The 22,636-nt window shown below is 43.7% G+C and overlaps 1 protein-coding gene across 5 annotated transcripts in view; it reads right to left on the bottom strand.

Moving 5' to 3' along the window:
• Window positions 1-22,636, bottom strand: part of DENND1A (DENN domain containing 1A) — a 1,229,671-nt gene that overhangs the window by 203,344 nt on the left and 1,003,691 nt on the right. For all 5 annotated transcript variants that reach the window (XM_068248143.1, XM_068248144.1, XM_068248146.1 and 2 more), the window contains 5 exons: window positions 19,497-19,598; window positions 15,772-15,859; window positions 12,105-12,145; window positions 5,286-5,357; window positions 1,466-1,522 (listed from right to left, as the gene is read on the bottom strand). In XM_068248143.1, coding sequence (XP_068104244.1) covers window positions 1,466-1,522; window positions 5,286-5,357; window positions 12,105-12,145; window positions 15,772-15,859; window positions 19,497-19,598 — 360 coding nt within the window. The remainder of the gene's footprint in view (window positions 1-1,465; window positions 1,523-5,285; window positions 5,358-12,104; window positions 12,146-15,771; window positions 15,860-19,496; window positions 19,599-22,636) is intronic.

Below are 22,636 nucleotides of genomic sequence, written 5' to 3'. Positions count from 1 at the left end.
TGCGATTTTTGCCGCGATTTCGCGTGCGAATTCGCATAGGCAGGGTCTATGCGAATTTAACCATGTCACTGCCTGGTCCAATTTGCATTACTTTGCGTGCGAATTCGCACGCGAAATCGCGGCAAAAAACGCACGCGCGTTTTCCCTATCAAATACATGGGCTGCGATTCGCCTGCATTCCTCACGCAGGCGAATTCTGCAGGCCCTACCGTGCAGAAAAATTCTGCACACAAAAACGCGCGTTTAAAATGACAAGTAGAAACAGTCCCATCCACTTTCATTGACTATGCGAATTCGCATGCAGGCCACGCATGCGAATTCGCCCTAGTGGAAACGAGCCCTAAAGGACCATCATTGATGATATTCATGTGTGCCAGATTTAATTCCTCTGCACTACCATTTTAAAATCCGCTCTTGGATTTAACGGTTTCTTTCTTAAAAAGATCTACAGCGGAGAATTAAAAGGCTGATTAGTCAATCCAAATAAATCATTCTCTGGGAAGCACTGTGCAAAACTGACAAATAAAGAAGTATTATTATCATTATTTAGTACTTATATAGCGCTGACTTCTTACGCAGCGCTGTACAGAGTATATATTGTCTTTTCACAATCTAATCCCTACCATATTTATTTATTGTATTTATAAAGCGCCAACATATTACGCAGTGCTAGTCTTATGTCTATGTATGTATTGTATAGTGTATGTATCATAATCTAGGGCCAATTTAGGTGGGGAGTCAATTAACTTATCTGTATGTTTTTGGGATGTGGGAGGAAACCGGAGTGCCCAGAAGAAATCGACATGGGGAGAATATACAAACTCCTTGCAGATGTTGACCTGACTGGGACTCAAACAAGAAACTCAACGTCGCAAGCCGAGAGCGCTACCCACTATGCCACCATGCTGCCCAAGTATGTGCATTTTGTGCTGCAAAATTGGCTGTGTTTTTCACTTGTTTATTTTGATTGTGGACAAACAGTAGGTGTGCCCACTGTAGAGAGGATTCTAAATTTAAGTTGCAGATAGTAGTCCATTAGGACCCCAGAAAACTGTATGTAATAAGTTGGAGGAATAAATCAACACAATAACATTAGTTATTAAAGGTGTGATCAAAGCAAGCTTTGCACCTCTTTGAACAATAATTATGAAAGCTGATCTTAGTGTGGACAAACAACAAGTGATTCCAACAGTTTTCAACCAGCCACTACTGCACAAATAATGGGAATAAAAACGTTCACTGTTGGAGAAATGGAGAAGATCCTGTTGGGTCTTGGAGGCACATGAATTATAGGATGTACAAATAAATGTCAATGTGTGTCAATCTAACCACATCCCATACTAGCCAATATCAGAGCCAGCTATTATCTTAAAATTCTAATCCAGACATTTTGTTAATGGTTCCTGCTAACAAAGTAATAACCAAGTTAGAAGAGTTATGTTACATGTAAGGCAAAGTATATTACCTTCTGCTTCAAACGGTTTTTAACTTCTTTGATTCCCATCTTAGCATGGTCTTTAGCCTACAACAGACAACAACGAAAATAAAACACAAGTTAAAAAAAAAACTAAATTGTTTAAGCAAAAACCCTGATTTTTCCAGAAAAAAAAAAAAAAAACTGATTAATACCAATGAAAAAAAAAAAAAACAAGACAACACACAACACAAATAACATCTTTATTTGCGCTAATCTCCTGGCGGACTCAAAGGGCTTGAGCTGCAGCCACTAGGATGCATTTTTAGCAGAGCTGTGGAGTCGGCACAAAATTAATCCGACTCCTCAGTTTATGATACCACCGACTCCAGGTACCCAAAATTGCTCAGATTCCGACTCCTCGACTCCGACTCCTTAGTCTAATTTTTACAAAGGCTATGAATTTGGTTAAAAAATCATCCGACTCCAACTCCTCAGTTTATTGAAACCACCGACTTCAACTCTGACTCGACTCCAGATACCCAAAATTGCTCCGACACCTCGACTCCGACTCCACAGCCCTGTGCTCTAGGGCGCGTTTCCCAGAGGTACGTCCTCCATTTCTTCAGGTCATAACAAGGAACACAAGTGTATACAGGTTGTTTCTCACTGACAGCCGTTTGAATTCAGGGGAGACCTGTCCTGGACAGGGCAATTATCTATTGCACATATTGGTCTAAGAGTGCTCTTCTTTTTTTATATTTTTACACCGTGGATTCCAAGAGCTGCCTAATCAGGTTGCCTGATCGCACCACCAGGGGATCCATCCAGATTCCCATTCAGACTCTGGCTTACTGAACAGGAAGAGCTGAGATCATTAAAACAGTGTACAATAAGCAGAGGCATATCTGGGTGTTATGGCGCCTATGGCAAACAATGAAATTGTGCCCCCCACCCAGTGCCCTTACCCTGTAAAAACTGAGTGCTGTCTGAGTGCTTGGCCAGGGCTGGCTGGGGAAGGCTGGGTACTGCCTGGTTGCTGGGCCTGGGGCTGGCTGGGGAGGGCTGGGTGCTGGGCTAGAGAGGGCTGGTGACTTTGCTAGGCTGGGGAGGGCTGTGGGTTTTGCTGGGCAATTTTCTGGGTCCTGGGCTGGCAAGGGCTGGGGGCTTTGCTGGGCAATTTGCTGGCTCCTGGGCTGGTGAGGCCTGGGTGCTTTGCTGGGCGATTTGCTATGGCTGGGGACTTTGCTGGGTGCTGGGCTGGGGGCTTTGCTGGGCGCTTTGCTGGGCAATTTGCTGGGGAGGGCTGAGGGCTTTGCTCAGAGATTTGCTGCGTGCTGGGCTGAGGATGGCTGGGGGCTTTGTTGGGCGATGTGCTAGGCTGGGGAGGGCTGAGAGCTTTGTTGGGATCATTTCTGCCTCGTTGGGTGGGAGGGCTGGTTGCTGTGCAACCTCTACTCACAGACTTCAAACCAGAGGCTACCAGAGAGAGGCAGAGCAGGGCACACATTACCTGCATTACCTTCCTGGACCCAGTACACTTCACATACAGGAAGTGACCAATGATGTCACTTCCGGACTTGAAGTGTCAACGTCCACAGGCAGTGTGTGCCCTGCTTTGCCTCTCTCCGGTCACTGCTGATCTGAGGTCTGATTGAAAGAGAGGGAGCAAAGAGCGGGAGACACAAGTGACGGTGCAGTGGTGACGGGGGGGGGGGGAGGATTGGCGCTCATGCCTGCACCCGCCAAGATACGACTCTGACAGTGAGCCTGGTAGAGGTTGAACCGCTTGTCCGTCAGCACAGTTTATGAACACTCAGCCAAACACAGAAGTGGTCATTGCTGACTTCCTTCTTGAAAATACTAATAGCCTAGCATAAATGCTGATCTTCTGGCTATAATACTTTCCACGTCTATCAGCTGGTTCAGCTATGCAGACCAGGAAGATCACATCTCAGCTGATTAAATATTCCAGGTGGTTATTGGTTAAGAGATTATTATTCCTACAAAGTCAGCATTACAACCAGGAAACTAGTGTTTTTAGAAGGTCAGCTATGTCACTTGTCTCATAACAGTTGTGATGTAAAGACAGTACCTGGGGAGAAGTAGCCAGCCAGCAGTACTGTTATTGTCATCATAGAATAACATATCAATCAGTCATTTGCACAAACACATGGCATCTTATATACAAGGACTGATCTATACTTAAATCTGACTGAGAAAGAGATTGTTTGGCAGTCATTTTCTATTGGTAGGTAGAAGAATTTACTCCCTATCAACAGCCAATCTTATCATTTTGATCAGATTGTCGATCTAAAGCAAATATTCCCATAAGCGGTTTTAAACCTTTGGGTTAGCAAATAAATAGTATTATCTGATCCCTAACATTTCTGGTTTACTGTATGATGGTGTAGTGAATAGCCTTTCAGCACTGGGTTCCTGGTTTGTATCCCAGCCAGGGCAATATCAGCACAAAGTTTGTATGTTCCCCCCATCTCTGCATTGGTTTTCTCCGATCACTCGGGTTTCCTCCCACATCCACCCGAAAAACGTATAGATAAGTTATTTGGCTTTGGTATGACGTAGGACCTGTTTCCACTACACGCATATTGGATGCAGAAAAACTGACTCCAATGAATGCTTATGGGCCTGTTTCCACTAAACGCAATTTTTCTGATGCAGATTTTCCCATAGGCATTCATTGGAGTCAGTTTTTCTGCATCCAGTCTGCGTGTAGTGGAAACACACCCTTAGGGTTAGGCATCTTGTGGTGGAGGGTGGGGCAAGCTAGCATTAGGCACCAATTGGGGGAGGGGGTGTCATGCATTTTGTGTGTGTGGGTGGGGGGGGGGGTCAGTTAATGATAGATATCAGTAGAGGTCGGCTCCTGTGAGAGCAGGTGAAGGTCAGGTGTAAATATTGGCAAATTTGCGGTGGTGGGGAATGGTTAGGGTTAGGCATCGGTAGAGGGAGGGCTTATGTGAGAACAGTGTTAGATAAGGTATTAGTAAAATATCAGTATTAACTACCGATATTTTACAATCGAAATAAAGTGGTGGAATATTGATAATTATATTAATATTGCAATAGCAGCTTTCTCAGACCCCCAAATTACCGCGGTACCTTTTCTGGATGAACGCCCAATAGAGTGACTGATGCAAATCGCTAGGCGGGACCATTAGAGCAGGGGCCCAGTTACAGCTAAATCCTCTGCAACCAATTTTCCTATAACACTAGCGGCATACATACTTTTGCATAATATGAAAGGCTCTGGTACTGTAAACAATAGGACCCTGACTAAATATACCCACAATGCTCCTAGAAACGTGATGTGTTTCTACTCTGCTTTAGCAAGGATTACAATAGCAGCCTTGTTGTCACTTCAACAAATAATTTTGTTTTGGTCTAAATATTAAGAAAACAAATAGTAATGATGTGAGATGCCTTATTAATTAACATAAGGATGAACCTAAATCCACTTTAATCTACAGCGAACTAAAGAGTAAATAAACATACAATAAATTACAACCAATGAGTGTTAAAAGGAAAATATTAGCACTATGTTCAGTTGCGGGTAAAACAAAGAAACACACAAAACATACTGGCTACTAATTAATTTAATTTCAAGCTCTTTTTAAAGCATCAGCCTATTCATTTGGAAGACAAAGAATTAACAAGCTTTTTATACTGAACAAACATGTGATGCTTATTTTGGAATGGAGACCTTTGCTTATACTAAATATTTAATGGGGTCAATGGAATCAACAGAGTCCAACCAAGAGAGTCATTACAACCCAGCTTGGCAGTGTATCATCTGCCTGTAATATCTGCTGACCTTGTATTCTAGCTATAGCTGTGATGTGCAACTTACAAACTTGTAGGCATTCTTCATGGCTGGATTGGCTCTGGTCTTCATTGTGTTAATAAAGGCCCCACTTCCTTTCTGTAATGAATAATAGAGAGAAATCAGACAAAGGTTCTTCCTACACTTACTAAGTATCTGGCTAAATCAGCAGCACAAAAATCAGAGATGATGTGCAAAATATATTAACCCTCTGCATCCACATTTGATATTTTATTAGTTTCTTTGTACAGTACGAGAATTATATGATTGGCTACACGGGTTACTCTTCTGTTCACGGCCATGAGTTGTATTTGGGCCCAATGATGCCAAAGGAGAACTGTATTTTTAGGATAATATATTATTCTGGGGAATGAACTGTGCAGGAATAAAAATGACTATCCGCTGAAAAGGTTGCATCTTTCAACCTGATCATCACTGTTCAAATTACCAACTCTTAGGGCCCTTTTCCACTGCAAAACGCAAAACTTTGACCTATTTTGATGTGCGTTTTGAGTTTTGTTTTATGCGTTTGAGTTTCCGTTTTTCTGATTGACAAGTGTTGTCTTGATTTTTGAAAATAGATACTAGTGGTTAGATCAAAACAAAACGCAAACACATTTCTATGCGATTTTCATGCGTTTTTCATGCGTTCCTATACTTTACATTCAAATGCAAAAATGCATCATAATCGCACAAACATTTGCGTTTTTTTTTAATCGGAACGCAGCAGTGGAAAAGGCCACCCAAGATTCTTATTTTAAACATGCTACACTTAAAGGACACCCAAGGCGAAAATAAACTAATGAAATAAACAATTGCATCTATCTTCCTTCTCCTTTTTAAGTTTTAACTGTTTTTTTGTTTTTGCTCAATGACATTCATTGAAGTATGCCAGAGCTAAAATGTATTAACTATTGACCCTTTTTATCGCTTTCCTGCTCTCAGAAGCCAATTTCTGCTAGGAAAGTGTTTTATAGTTGGAATTCCTTGTCAGTGAGGGTCACACTATAGTCACTTCCTGGCTGAGTCAGGACCGAGTCAGCCCCTTACATACCTGATATTTAGGCAGAGAAAGAAAAAAAGGAACATAGCATAGTTATTTGTGTGCTAGTGAAGAGGAAAGGAGCCTAAACCCCTGTGTTGGACAGAGGGAGCGATCTTGACAATACTGTGCAAGTCTGTGTAGTTGTCATCGAAGGGTGCTGCTCTCTTGGGTGCCACTCTAGGTGGTATATAATCTGCAGTAGACAGTGGGATGTGGGGGGATGGGTGGAAAAACAAGGGGTGGGGGAGAGCGCACTCAGGTTGTCATTCAATAAAAATGGCCAGCCGGCCGTGGAATATTCTCACCTGGATCTGTGGCTGACTGTCCCATACAGGGACAGTGCAGCCGCCTATAGTGGCATCACAGCACTCAGGCTAGGTGGAAAATATACCAGAACAGCAGCCTGCTACTACAGCTCTGAAGGAGGCTATCGTCTTCACGCCTTGTAGAGGAGGACTTCTGCCAAGACTTGGTCCCCGGTCCAAGTGGGACAAAGCCTTTCTGCTGGCCACCCCGTATGGGACAGTCAGCCACAGATCCAGGTGAGAATATTCCACGGCCGGCTGGCCATTTTTATTGAATGACAACCTGAGTGTGCTCTCCCCCACCCCTTGTTTTTCCACCCATCCCCCCACATCTCACTGTCTACTGCAGATTATTTGTGTGCTAGGCACTATACATACCCATGTCTATCTCATCATGTCACAGGTATCCCTTTAACCACCCTGGCGTTCTATTAAGATCGCCAGGGCGGCTGCGGGAGGGTTTTTTTTAAATTTAAAAAAAACTATTTCATGCAGCCAACTGAAAGTTGGCTGCATGAAAGCCCACTAGAGGGCGCTCCGGAGGCGTTCTTCCGATCGCCTCCGGCGCCCAGAATAAACAAGGAAGGCCGCAATGAGCGGCCTTCCTTGTTTTGTTTAGATCGTCGCCATAGCGACGAGCGGAGTGACGTCATGGACGTCAGCCGACGTCCTGACGTCAGCCGCCTCCGATCCAGCCCTTAGCGCTGGCCGGAACTTTTTGTTCCGGCTACGCTGGGCTCAGGCGGCTGGGGGGACCCTCTTTCGCCGCTGCTCGCGGCGAATCGCCGCAGAGCGGCGGCGATCGGGCAGCACACGCGGCTGGCAAAGTGCCGGCTGCGTGTGCTGCTCTTTATTTGAACAAAATCGGCCCAGCAGGGCCTGAGCGGCAGCCATCGGCGGTGATGGACGAGCTGAGCTCGTCCATACCGCTAAGATGGTTAAGAATCAGCAAATGCATGCGTTTTTGGCAAAATTGAAGCTAGCGGAGAAGGGCCCTTTCTGTCTCTTATTGGCTCTTTAATGTTCATCCCCATCAAAGGGATCCATGGTTACCACTAGTTTTATTTTAGGACATGTCATAGAAAACAATGGAGAATAGTGTCTGTTCATTGCTTATGCTACCTCTATATAAAATCCTTGTAGACGTGAGTCATAAATGGCTATGATTAAGAACCGTGTTGGTTCGAAACATGTCAGTCTAAGTACTTTTTTATATCTGATCTGGATACGTCCTGAATAAACGTTGGATTGTGGAGACATCGTGCGGACTTTGTTCACTTGATTATGCTACAGAGCATGTGGTATGCAGAGACAATGAAAGTCAGTGGGCTGTGCACCACTACTTCTCAGATAATGGTCTCGACTAGAACACACAGGATTGGCCAGTTGTTTGATTATTGAAATGCATGTCAAAGAGGCTTTTGATGGCCGGTTTAGGAGAATTAGGATTCCTCTATTCTCCACTTTTTGAAGGTTGATTGCAGGGGAACAAAATTTGTTTTGCACTGTTGAAAATATGGAGATCAGGTCTAAAAATTGAGAAAATACTAGCACTCTTAATAAATAAGCCACATGAATGACAAAAAAGACACAGAATCCAGGATCATCTTCTCAAGTGAGGATATCTAAGTAAGATAGAATAGAGGAGCTAAAGGGGGTGTGGCCATGGCCAAACAGCACAATCAATTAACCCTTTGCACACTCCCATGCAAATACTCACTGAAGACCAGCTTTTCAGGAGCCACTACTATCTCAACAGCTACATTAACCACTTTACCCCCGCCCGTACGAATTTCTCCATCCCTTTTTCCATCCTTTCACCCCCAGGGACGGAGAAATCCATACTTTCCGCGCTCCCGCTCGCTCTAGCGCGCACTCCTGCTCGTAAACATGCCACCTGCCGCTCGCCCGGAGATCAATGAACGGGAAAATCCATTCCCGTTCGTTGATCTAAGCCCTTGCAATGATCCGCTGCCTCTCCGATAAGCAGCGCGATCATTGTGAAAAAAAAAAATTCTCAGCCTCCTAGTACTTCCTCCAAGTGTCCGGAAGGACGCTTAGAGGTCGCATTAAACAAAAAGTTACTGTTACCATCTTGTGTCCAAATAGTAAAACTACACCCTAAAGCATTTTTCACATACAAATTCATTACTTATACACAAAAAATTAACTCATTACCTCCCACACTCCCCATTTTTTTTTGTAATTAAAAAAAATTAAAAAATTTACAATTAAAAAAAATACATAAATAGTTACCTTAGGGACTGAACTTTTTAAATATTTATGTCAGGAAGGTACAACACTGTTACTTTATAAACTATGGGCTTGTAATTAGAGATGGACGCAAAACTGAAAAAAATGCACCTTTATTTCCAAATAAAATATTGGTGCCAAACATTGTGATAGGGACATAATTTAAACGGTTTTATAACCGGGACAAATGGGCAAATACATTTCATGGGTTTTAATTACAGTAGCATGCATTATTTAAAAACTATAATGGCCGAAAACTGAAAAATAATGAATTTTTCCCCACATTTTTCCTATTTTCCCATTAAAACATATTTAGAATAAAATAATTCTTGGCATAATGTCCCACCTAAAGAAAGCCTAATTGGTGGCGGAAAAAACAAGATATAGTTCATTTAATTGTGATAAGTAATGATAAAGTTATAGACAAATTAATGGAAGGAGCGCTGAAAGGTGAAAATTGCTCTGGTGCACAAGGGGTAAAACCCCTCAGTGGTGAAGTGGTTAAATGGAGAGGTTGTAGTTTACAAACAAATGCACTGTTTTACATATCCACATATGACACTAAGGCTCTCCTGGATTAGTATGTGTCCTAACTCTGGCCCTATAACATGCATAATGCAACAGCAAGCGTACAGTGCATTAACCCATCAAAAGATTAGGAGCACTAATGTGGTGTATGTGACTATGCAAAACAAAGATTTTTTTTCCAAACTAAAACTTCTGCTTTTAAAGGGAAGGTCCAAGCAAAATAAAAAAAAATTAGTTTCACTTACCTGGGGCTTCTGCCAGCCCCATGCAGCCATCCTGTGCCCTCGCATACACTCACTGCTCTAGTCCCCCGCTGGCAGCTAGCCGACCTCGGAGGTCGGCGGTCCGCATTGCGTACATTTTTACGCATTCACGCTAATGCAGAAACATTAACACATACATTTTTACGCATTAGTGGTTTAATGCGTACATTTTTACGCAGATCCACTAACGCGTAAAAATGTATGTATTAATGTTCCTCCACTAGCTGGAATGTGTAAAAATGTACGCAATGCGGCCAGCCGACCTACGAGGTCGGCATGCTGCCAGTGGGGGACTGGAGCAGCAGTGAGTGACTACGAGGGCACAGGATGGCTGCATGGCGCTGGCAGAAGCCCCAGGTAAGTGAAACTCATTTTTTTCATTTTGCTTGGACCTTCCCTTTAACTTGGCTGTAGGGATAGTAGCAGTTTCTGAATGGCTGGTCTGCTGTGCATGTGACCGTGCAAAGGGTTAATTGATTTTGTCTATGACTGGCAGGTAACAGGTGAAACTTTAGCTTTTATGTAAGAGTGTATTGTACTGCCGCCACAGACATGCACATTTTGAAGCATATGGATGTGTGGTAGGCAAACGCATTGATAAGTAATATGTAGCGTAAAGAAGGCAAATTTAAGTTTATTATCCTTTGTTAACCCCATAAACAGCCATATTGTATAAAGGAAAAACAGGAAGTATTTAAACAGTTTCAACAGCAAGAGAAAGATCTGCAAGAATGAAAAAATGTGGGCACCTCATTCAGGGAGCATTCAATGCATTCTCTATGGATAGGTTAGAATGCTCTGACACAGCGCAACACAGTATGATGCTTAAAATCAATGAAACTGATTGAAACTGAAGCCTGTTTGGAGAGTGCTCCATATACTTCCAGTGTAAAGCTGTGGCAGAACATTCAAGGAGCATCTTGCAGGCTTCAAAAACAGCAAAAGAGCTATGAGAGAACAGAGAGCAGTAAATACTTTCTCTTTCCAGTACTAAGAGAAAAGGGGTAACATTGTATGTGACACTTTCACTGCATTCTACGTCTCTATTAAAAGGACAACTGAAGAGGGAAATGGAGGCTGCCATATTTATTTCCATCTAAGCAATACCAGTTGCCTGGCTCTCCTGCTGATCCCTGGCTCTAATACTATTATCCATAGCCCCTGAACAAGCATGCAGCAGATCAGGTGCTTCTGGCATTATTGTCAGATCTGACAAGACTTGCTGCATGCTTGTTTCTGGTGTTATTCAGATACTACTGCATCGAAATAGACCAGCAGGGCTGCCAGGCAACTGGTATTGTGTAAAGGGACTCCGAGCAGTGCAAAAACTATGGAAAGATGGATATCATTGTAAAGCTCTCTTTCTCCTCTTTCTGACGACCCCTAAATCGTCGCCCTACGCCTTTTAGTTTTCTCTATTTTCGCGATCGAAATTGCAGCAGCGGCAATTTCAATTGCGAAAATAGTGAAAACTAAAAGGCGTAGGGCGGCGATTTATATATCATTGGAAAGAGGAGAAAGAGAGCTTTAAAATGATATGCATCTTTCCATAGTTTCTGCACTGCTCGGAGTCCCTTTAAAAGGAAATAAATATGGCAGCCTCCGTATACTGCTCACTTCAGTTCCCCTTTATGAAGATTTACCCTTGAGAGAGAGAAATTGTACAGCAAACCCCTAATCCATGGGGGAGCTCTCTTGGTGCACACTAAATAGTTCCAAGGTTAAAAACACAAGAAAGCGCTGTGGGTATGCATATAAGCATATCCACCGCTATTTGTTAAAGAGGATACACTCACCGCCCCTTATGTAAGCGCTCCTGTTCCCGGGCTGGCCGCTATAGTTTAAATTGTAACCGGCGACTTTGACAAAGTCACGCTGTGACCTGGAATAGGTAGCCTGTGGGTCCTCTCTGCGCATGCTCAGGCCTCCTGTCTTTTTCCTCCGCTCTGCATGTGAACTGCAATATGACCCGCAGCAGTGGGAGGAAGCCTGAGCATGCGCAGAGAGGACCGGCAGGCTTCCTATTATGGGTCAAAGCACGACTTTATGTCAGAGTCACCGGTTACAATTTAATTTATAGCAGCCAGCCCGGGAGCAGGAGCGCTTTGATAAGAGGCCGCTGAGTGCGAATAATAAGGGGAACTATTGCGGTTAGTGGAGGGGGCTGAATTATGGACGGGCAGAGTGGAGGAAGAATTGCCACTTACTCCCGCCCAAATTCAGCATTCTGCTCAGTCGAAGATTACGCCCAAACTGCAAGGCTACATTATGGAGCTCTCACAGTATGTGGAATTTCAGAATGTGGCTGCTCTCTGTTTGCATCTGAATGGTCAGCCAATGCTGACATGATAAAATATTTGATATAACCCACTCCTCACACTTGCAAATTGTACCTGTGTAACATAAAAACTAAGGAACAAATACTCGTGGTGTACAAACATAGTCGGCTTACTTTTACTGTTGATAGCCACTGGTGGTACAGTTTGTCGCTGCCTGCAGAGAACAGGAAAAACATAAGATACAGTACGCAAAATAATGTTACAGAATAATACTGGTTATGCAGTTTGTAGCGCTATACTGAGTAAAGCCTAATTCATTGGAGATGCAGATAATTGTTATTTGGACGCAAATTAAATTCAGTTTGGAACTTGGCCAGTCAAATGCACTTCCTGTTATTTTTATTGACCAAATTTCAAGCTGCATACAATTTACATACATTTTCAAGGCAAGCCAGAAATAGTTGCAACTTATAGACCCTCTACATTTATGAATACACATACAGTGTGTTAGGGTGCACGTCCGTAAAAGTCATATAAAGCTCACTGCTGTTCACTACAGCCTGTTGTAGTTTTCATCTGTCCAGAAAGTCCTATTCTGTAACAGAGACATTGTTTGCAGTATATCTGGTAATTGCTCATTCCTAAGGAAGCTTGAATGGAGCTACCTCAGATGGATGAGAGCTGGCCCAGTTTTACCAATGCTTCCACCTTCTCTGTAGGAAAACACGCCTAAGACCCAGTTTATAAAACAATGGTCCACACTTGCGATAGGGGAAGCATTGGAAAAACATCTAATGCTGTAGCAAGAGTACCGTGTGTTCTACTGTATTGTTAAATTAGTACAGTAATCTCCTGGATGGGAACCAGTTTCACAAACTTTAAAACAGACCTTCAAGGGGTCTTAAAGCAAACATGAAGTGAGGAAACTCAGTTTTGATACATACCTAAATAGAGGGAAGGTTCTGGATACTAGATAACCTTCCCAGTCCTCGGCCCGTCCCATCATTCTGGCCTCGTCCTCAGGTAAATTTATTTGACCTGCTAGGTCTTGGGTATACCTCGGGCAGCCTTTGGAACTTCATTCCTGATTAGTCCCGCAGATGAGCGCATACATACTGCACAAACATATACCCGGACAGGCTGCCTGAGGAGTAGCAAAGATCTATTTGACCTAGCAAAGAATGGCGCATAAACGGCAGGATGGACTGATGAAAATTGTGAAGTAAAAAAAGGAGGAAAAGCAAAGAAAGATCTTAAAGAACCATAGAAGGAATTGAGGAATGTAGGGAGAAAAGGCTGGAAAAAGAAGCAGGGAAAAATAAGTCGTTCACTTGCTTTTTATAAATAAACAGTACTATGTTCTGATATAACCCAGTTCATCACTAGGTACTACAAGTTTTGTAAGGCTATCCTTTCTGTCACCAGAACATTCTCCAAAATAAGTGTTGTAATGTTCTGCTCTTCCTCTTAGTGAAATTAAGGATATTTACACAGCAAGAAAATTAAAATGAAATAATAACATGACAGAAACTATAACCAACCCTTATGTTCATCTGTACAGGACTTCTCATGAGCCGCTCCCCTCATCAGGAATTCCCCTCCAAAACACATCTGCCACCCTGCAATCCTTGAAAATGTTTTAAACACATTCTTAAAACTCACTTCTTCAGACAAGTAACCTAGGCCATTCCCTTCAGGTTCTGACAAAGTTTTGGTTCTTCCAGAATATGCTGTAATCTAAAGACTCACTACCTCAGGATATACAACTTGCACACTCATCTCCTCGCAATGCCAGGGCTCTCCTCTTTTGCTTGCAGTTTTGTTGTGGGTTTTGTTCAACACAATGGCCTCAATTCTCAAATCCTTACTGCATTAGATGATGCAAAAAAATGCTGATTTTACCAAACATCTAATTATTTAAGCATGTTACCATATGAAAAAGTAAAATTACTGATCAGTGAGGTAAATTACCGACTTGTGCAGTAAAATCCTCCTTTAATGTCAGTAAATGTCAATTCAGAAAGCTTATAGCAGTCATTAAAACAATCAAAAATTGTCTGTTTTTAAGACCAGCTCTGAGCTGTCGGTAACTACATCTCAGCCATGTGGTAAACAATAAGAAGCAAAGGAGCAAGCCAATAGGAGGAGCTACCCCGTCTGCCTCCTCATCCTATTGGTGCCAATGCACTCCCGGGCAGGACATCTGTAGGTCAAGGCAGCCTGTTTGATGATCAGCTGGATGGCGGGTGGGAGGCAGGAGAGGGTTGCCGTTCTCTCCACCCTGATCCTGGTTAATAAGGCTGCGCGAGGGGTAGGGGCGGATAGGGGATCGCTGCAGGGTGAAGGCCATTACTGCTGGAAATAATATGGGCTGAGTGCGAGGGCTGTGCTGTCTCCTCACATCCACATATCAGCAGCTCTGGCAGAGCAGTACCTGGCTCTCCCTCACTTTCCAAACAGATGTCTGGAAAGTTTTCGCACTAGTGCCGCATCAGGCAAAGGTGTTCAGAATAGCTAAAAAGCCCTGAAATACCGAATGCACCATTTCTCTGTTGTTTTTATACCCAATGGTCTTTCAGAATTGAGGCCATTGAATTAGTCATGGTGACAGTTATGTTGTCTACTAATTCTGTTGTATTATGTGCCAGTGTCTGTGCTACATACCTTTATTTGTTGATTACTTTCCTCTCCCTGTTAGTGATGCATGCATTGTAGAAGATAATCTCTAGATTGCAAGCTTGCAAGGACAGGGTTCTCCCCCTAGTGTTTCCGGTTCCTGTTGTGCTTGATCAAATGAATGTGTACCAGTATTGGCATGTATGTATTTAGACTTATGCTGTTGGATGTCCCGATTCTACAGTGTGTTAAACTACTCATGTATCTATGATCACCACTAATGTCTGTTTTGTACTCCATACAGCGCTTTAAAGACGTTGGTAGGTGCAGATATTCATTACATTATTACAGCAGATCCCAGCAAAGAGAAGGGACATTGGCTTCTTGGTAGATATAACCTTGCAGTCAACATGGATAACTCATGTGTGATGTAAACTGCTTAAACTGCAAGTTACATTGCTGAACAGATTTAAACAAAACAGAACACAGATCAGTGAGTGATGCACACAGGCCTGTATTTACCTCATAGGAGCCTATAGGCACAGCTGTCCTGGCAACTTAGATTTCGCCCTCCATGAACCTATAAACCCCCCACCAAACTGTACCGCAAGTGTGCTGGCTGGCCCAGCTGTCACTTCTCCCTTACTTCCCTTGCCTTTCATAGGTAGCTACAGGTGCCCCTTAGTATTAGGTAGCTAGAGGAACCTCAGTATTAAGTAGCTAAAGGGGTCCCTGACTGAAGGGAGATCTTGTCTGTGAATGACGAGAACAGGGTGAGTAAACTCTCATTTACACTTCCATCAGGACTCTGCAAAGGGAAAGAGAGAGGGATGCAGTCTGGGAGGGGAGTGAGATGCTTTTCCATCATCAGGCATGTGCCTACAGCGCCTTATAGTAAATTTGTTCCTAGATGCACAGGAACCTCAGACTGTGCACAGCAACACACTGCTGCATACATTTCTGTGCACAACACAGTGATATCCCTTTCAGTGTAATAAAATGGGTTCAGCATTGCAAAGCAGAGCAAGGCAGGTGCTTGTACAATGCATAGCCAGAGCAACACAAGAGTGTGTCTTGGCCGTGACAGATGCTATGAACAGGTCAAAACACATATGGCTATGCTGTGTCCTTTGAAACAATGACAGAAGTCTTTAATACAGGTAGACCACAAACATGCTACACAGGGATCTAAGTGGCAGATGTACCTGATCAGTTATTTCTTACCTGCATATTCACCCATATTAATCTCTTCCTCAAATACATCACTGAATCCATTCCCAGTATTAAGCAGATCAAGCCGCCCATCTATGAACTAAAAGAAACAAATTATATATTTTTGTTTTAATTAAATGAATGCTTTTACTTTTTGACATCAGTGATGAAAAAAACATATTCTACTACCATGCACAGTTTAAATTACCCAGGTTGACAAATTGTCCCTGTAGCGGGGCGCTGTCTAATAAATAGGTAAAATAAGGTTACATAATGTGCACTCTTGCCGTATGATCACTGCCTGTCCTCTGTATTGGTGGGGAGGCTGTGCTAAGGGCAGGGGACATGATGTGTGTGGTCAGTATGTCAGTGGAACGGTGGGTGGGCTTCAAGACCTTTAAAGAGGCACTACAAGGAAAAAACTGTAAAATGTAAAATACCGTATTTTTCGGACTATAAGACGCTCCTGACCATAAGACGCACCTAGGTTTAGAGGACAAAAACCAGGAGAAAAAAAAATATACTAAACCTGGTGCATCCATGGTACAGGGGCATCTTGTGGATCTTCTCCTCTCCACCCCCCCCCCCCCCCCAGTTATTATGCCCACCCTGTGCCTTCTTTGTATTTCTTGTCATGCTTTGTTCCTCCTGGGTCCTCCTTTGCCCCCACATATCCTCCTCTGTCCCTCTGATGACTCCCTCTGTCCCCTGTCTCCTTTGCTCCTTGTCCTACTACCGGATGTCACCATGTCCTCTCTGTCCTCCTTTGCCGCCGTCTCCTTCTCTGTGTCTCTGGTGTCCTCTGCCTCCCTGTGAACTCCTCTGTCCCCTGTCTGGTGTCACCAGTGTGCCATCTGCCACCCTGTGCCCTCCTGTCACCCCTCTGTGCCATCTGTCCTCCTGTGTGTGTCCCCTCTGTGCCATCAACCCCCTGAGCCCCCTCTGCCCTGTGTCCCATGTGCCATCTGCCCCCCTCACCTCCTGTGTCCCCAGTGTCCTCCTTTGACTCAGCACCTGCCCCCATGCCCTTCTGGAAATGTTTTATATACTTTACTTGGTACAATAAAGGATGTCCCAGGTGTAGACACAAGGGACCTCCATATAGCCATCCCATCCCCCTCACCACTGCTCAAACTGATCTGGAGTCAGGCCAGACATGCTGGAAGGATAAGGACAGTACTTTTGTCCCCAACACTGCAGCCACACAGCAGCAGAAGACTTACTGCTGCTCACTAAACAGGACATCAGGAACTGTCGGTCGCTGATGTGGCCTTGGCTCAGCCTCCCCTAGCTCCATGTTATGTCAGTAGCGGTCAGGTCATTCCACCGCACCACAATCAGGGCCGGGCTTACCACTAGCATCTGGAGAAACTGCAAGATACCGGTTTCTTAGAAGGAGCCTTCAGGTGCCACGCGGCCAATTGGGGGGAGCGCTGTAAGCCAATCACTGATGATGATGTCTCCCGGACCTTTATGCAGCCATCCAGTCCCTGCGCTGCAGCTCCAGCTGATCCTGCCGTATCACAGCCTCCATGCGACCAATCGGGGGAGCGCCGTTTAACGATGTCTTCGGGACCTCCGGGCAGCGCCATCCAGTCCCCCTCACCACGGCTTCAGCTGATACTGCCATGCCATGTGGCCAATAGGTGGGAAGCGCTGCAAGCCAATCACGGGGGAGCCGATAGTCTCGGAGGCGGGACAATGGCTCCGCCAGTGGGCCAATCACTGCACTCGCTGCTACTGAGCAAGTGCAGTGATTGGTCCGTGATGGAGCCATTGTCCCGCCTCCGAGACCATCGGCTCCCCCGTGATTGGCTTGCACATCTTCCCACCTATTGGCCACATGGCAGGGCAGTATCAGCTGGAGCCGTGGTGAGGGGGACTAGATGGCGCTGCCCGGAGGTGTCCCGAAGACATCGTTAAACGGCGCTCCCCCGATTGGCCATGGAGGCTGTGATATGGCAGGATCAGCTGGAGCTGCAGCGCGGAGACTGGATGGCTGCATAGAGGTCCGGGAGACATCTTTGATGGTACCAGGGATATACCATACCAAAAGGGGACAGGGGGGCCGTGTGGAGAGAAAAAGGAGGAGACTAAGTACACAGGATGGCAAATGGCACGCGGGGACACCAAGGGGAGACTCCGTGACACATGGTTGCAAAGTAGGACAGAGTTGGCATTTATAGTGGGGGTACCTTCGGACTATTAGACGCACTGACTTCCCCCCCCCCACTTTTGGGGGAGAAAAAGTGCGTCTTATAGTCCAAAAAATACTATTTACACATACTTTTAAAGTGTACATTTTTAAGAATTTTAGTTTTCCGCCATAGTCCCCCTTTAAAGAGGAACTCCAGTGAAAATAATGTAATAAAAAAAGTGCTCCATTTTTACAATAATTATGTATAAATGATTTAGTCAGTGTTTGCTCATTGTAAAATCTTTCCTCTCCCAGATTCACATTCTGACATGTATTACATGGTGACATTGTTACTGTGGGCAGGTTATGTAGCTGCTGCTAGCTTTTCTGGCCGTTACAGACAGCTGTAAACAGCTATTTCCTGTCTGTGAACATTGTTACATTGCGGCAGTTTGCCCAGAGTACCGCGGTACTCAGAGCTTCTTGTGGGAGGGGTTTCAGCACAAGATCAGTCATACAGCGCCCCCTGATGGTCTGTTTGTGAAATGCAATAGATTCGTCATGTAAAAGGGGGTATCAGCTACTGATTGGGATAAAGTTAAATTCTTGGTCGGAGTTTCTCTTTAAGTCCAGCAAATTTAAAGGATCTCTTGGGGTTCTTTAGAGACCTGCTTGGCAGTGGCATAGCAGTAGAGGATGTAGCGTTTGAGGCCACACCAGAGCTCCTGGACCAGAGAAGCCAATGTGCTGCCCAACTACATTCGCTACATTAGATAGCTGCTGTAGTGGTAAAGATAACTCCCATATGCACTTGTAATCATTAACAAACAATTCCCTCACCTCTCACACAGTTGCTGTGCTTTTGGGGGAGCTGCAGAGCCCATAACTCTGTAGTTATGCCACTACTGTTTGGTAGGGCTGACAGCATTATGAATATGGTATGTAGACTTATATTTACTTTAGTATGTTGCTGTCCTCCTCAGTATTGCTGTAACTGTAAAATGAACCAATAAAAGCCTCAAGCTGCTGGTTGAGTAACCGACTGTCAGTCAAACTGCTGGCTTTGATTAGCTCAATTTCTTTCCCTTACTGGGTCAGCATAATTTGCATGGTAAAATGTTTGGCATGTTGACATTAACCCCATGATTATATAAATGTTTGTTAGGACATTCGCACTCCCACATGCAATAGGCGTGCAACAGTACAGGATAATTGAAGTCAATGAATCAAGAAGAGAAAGAACCTGCACATAAATATTGCAATATTTATGTGCAGGTTCTTTCTCTTCTTGATTCATTAACCCCATGATTATAAGATGGTTAAGGCCCGATTCACATTAGCATTTGCCAACGGAACTGGCCGTACGGTTCCGTGGTCCGTTCCGCTGAGCAGATGAAAAAATGCTGCAGGACCCAATTTTCCTGACCGTTTTGCTCAGCGGAACTGACAGGGAAGGTTTTGCAGCTACACAGTAACAAATAGAAAACTGATACAGCTCACTGGCTGTAAAAACTGACAGTTTTTCCTGATCCTGATGGCCAGATCCTTATGGCCGGCTCCACAGAAAAACGCTAATGTGAACCGAGCCTAACTGTTTTACCTGTTTGAAGAGTTGCAGCTGAATTGCATTCTGAAGAAAAGGCCTCATTCCACTGGAACGATGGGACACAAAGGTTTCCTCACAAAATGTAATAGGTTCCTCCTGCAAGACATAAAATATAAAGTCTTTCAACAAACACTTACTGTATTTAATTTCTATCTGGAAGGGAATGTATGAAGATATTCAAACGGGACTTAAATAATATAAAAACACCCCCTCATAAGTGCCAGGAGCTAGCAAAGAGTAGGCTCAATACATGTTTTGCCCATTCTCAAAACGCAAGGACACCATGACTAGTATGGAAATCACACACATTTTGCACTGGCGCAATCAGATTTTTCCATAATTGCAAATATGGCGCACGCTGAATGTTTACTTAATTTGTGTTAAAATCAAATGCTGAATCTGTGTAAAAACACAAACGCAATTGCACCAAGAAAACGGACAATCGCACAAACTCAGGCTGAAACACATGAAAAACCACTTAATGGTAATAACAGAAATTGTGAATGCATTACAGTGTGTTTGTGATTTGCAGTGGAAATGAGTCTTATGCATACAGAGCTATACAGGCACATTAAAATAAAAACTACCAGAGAACCTCCACGTTCTATAAGGTCTGCACCTATGCTGTCTGCTCAGAATCTTTACATTTTCTAATCTACTAAAAAAATAATAGAATTTCATCTACTTGTTTGACATGGGCTCCATAGACCTTTCCCATACTGGAAAGCTAATGCCCTTTCACAATATCTACAAAGTTCAGAACATACGGTATTCACAATCTGTTGTAGTTCTTCCAAAGGTAATATGCAGCTGCTGTCATTACACAGTGAATGGAACTTGAAAGACTGTAAGGTCAAGCAGTATTGATCTCTGTAGCAAACAAGTTGTCAACATGCAGGTACACTTTTTCAAGCACCGCTCAAGCTTGAAAATATGATAAGTTAGTAGCTGTCGGTGTTCAGACACTACTCAGAAAAAAAACAACATATTTACTGCTTTCAGTTACACAAAGCTAAAAATCTCAATCTAAAGGGTAAAAAATAAATATGTAGAGATTGGAACTGAATAAGGTGAGTAACTGTCCGTGTTGGAATCTGGAAAATGCGACATTTTGGTAAGAGCAGCAGCGTGATATGGACAAGGGCTCTGTGTGTGGTTGTGTGCGTGTGTGTGTGTGGGGGGGGGGGGGGAGGTTTAATCACCCCTCATTTACAGAGCAACTCATATCATATGGGCTGGTATGAAAGGTATAGTGGAGCCCAACACAGGTTGGCTCAGCCAGCCTGGCTAATACCAGCATGCATGGGTGACAACAGGTTAAAGAACGTTTTAAAAGAAAAAAAATAGTGCCCCCCCCCCCCCTTTTCCAAAGTGTTAATTAACCCCTTGTCACCTATGCAGGCTGGTATAGCCAGGATGGCTGAGCAGATCTGTGAAGACCCCCGCCATACTAACCATACCAACCCAGATGGTTTATGATATGGGGGGGGGGGGCAGTAAAATGGGGGCAATGAAGCCTACCCCTCTCCTACAGAGCCCTTGATGATATCATGGATACGGAACTCTTCACCACCTCCGGTGCCCAGGAGGAGATGGGGGTACCAGGAGGTGGAGGGGGATAGGTCCTGTTTATGAAGGATTTTGGATAAGGGAACCCATTCCCAGAAGTCCAACCCCTTCCAGGTAAAGTATATACCTATTTAGTGTTAAAAATAGATTCATACACTTTATTAAGGGAAAAATAAACTATTCTTGTTTCATCTGTCACTTGTTTTGTCTTTTAGTTATTCTTTCTTCGCCTTAAATCTTGATTGAAGATTCTTCTCTAGGCCACCTTCCCCACCACTGCCTAACATCTGCAGCCCCTCGCCATCACTCTGTCTCTCGGGAGTACTGGGAGCCTCGGCAAAACATCTTAAAAGCGCTGCGTAACCTGTTGGCACTTTAGAAATAAAATCAATAATAATCTTTAAAGCTGCCACCGAGATTCCCCATTGGTCCAGGTCTACACCAAAAAGAATCCTCCCGTAACTCAAACATCAGATTTTTCTGTTACCTTATAAGCTCTCCTGACCCAACTAGTCAGTCGCAGGCATAGAGTAATTTAAGACGTAAGGCTGGGAGCTTGTCTGACAAGATAAGACACAGAACATTTACCGGTATTTCTTTTCTCCTGGCAGACTCAAAGTGCCAGAGCTGCAATCAATAGGGCGCGCTCTATAGGCAGCAATAGCGTTAGGGAGTCTTGCCCAAGGTCTCCTACTGAATAGGAGCTGGCTTACTAAACAAGAACATCCAACATCCAAACCCTGGTCTCCTGTGTCGGAGGCAGAGCCCTTAACTAGTACACTATCCATGATTGGGAAACTCTACCCTACTGATTGCTGCAGTCATGTGAACAAAACCTGAACTGCATTAAGGGAACAAGGAGGCAAAACCTGAATCTGGAAAAATAATTCCAGTCTTGGACTAATTCCCAGTCACAACCTCATGATATAGATATATTTATATTTGTGTACCACTAGTGACAAAAATACATTGGTTGCCACAAGCTTTAGTTCTACTTTTCCTTTTCCTGGTGTTGCACACAAACTTCCTCAGTTGCTGTGGCATTGCCAAGAGTACCAAGAAAGCCATCAACCCATTATTCTGCAAAACAATTACAGACTTGTTAGACTGGAACAAAAAATCATAAAAATATCCCCCTAGGATTTAAATGGATCCATCCACACAGCCTGAGCTCTGTATTTCTCCTACAATTATATGCTGATTTTGATATATCTTTGCAAATGCTTCGCTTATTTAGGGTTCACCATGAAGTTTCGATAATTATTTCACAACTACGCTCACATACAAAGGATAAATGACAGATTTCTACGCAACCATCACATCAGTAACACTGCTCAGAGGTCTTTTCGTTTTTTTGTATGCTAATTTATTTTTGGGATAACAAACTGCCAACATTCAGCCCTACTTGTGTTATACTTATAAATGTTTTATGAATGCTATTTCTTCTCATTCTGTGATATACTTTATGCTGAGGGAGACACCGCTATTGACAAAACTGATGTGAAAATGTCCGCATACATTATAATAATTTACTAGTTTAGTTACTCAGCCGGCAGGGGGTATGT

The sequence above is a fragment of the Hyperolius riggenbachi genome, chromosome 8, assembly GCF_040937935.1.
Source record: "Hyperolius riggenbachi isolate aHypRig1 chromosome 8, aHypRig1.pri, whole genome shotgun sequence".
NCBI lineage: Eukaryota > Metazoa > Chordata > Amphibia > Anura > Hyperoliidae > Hyperolius > Hyperolius riggenbachi.
The sequence above is the reverse complement of the archived record's forward strand: the minus strand, read 5'-3'. Positions and strand labels throughout refer to the sequence as shown.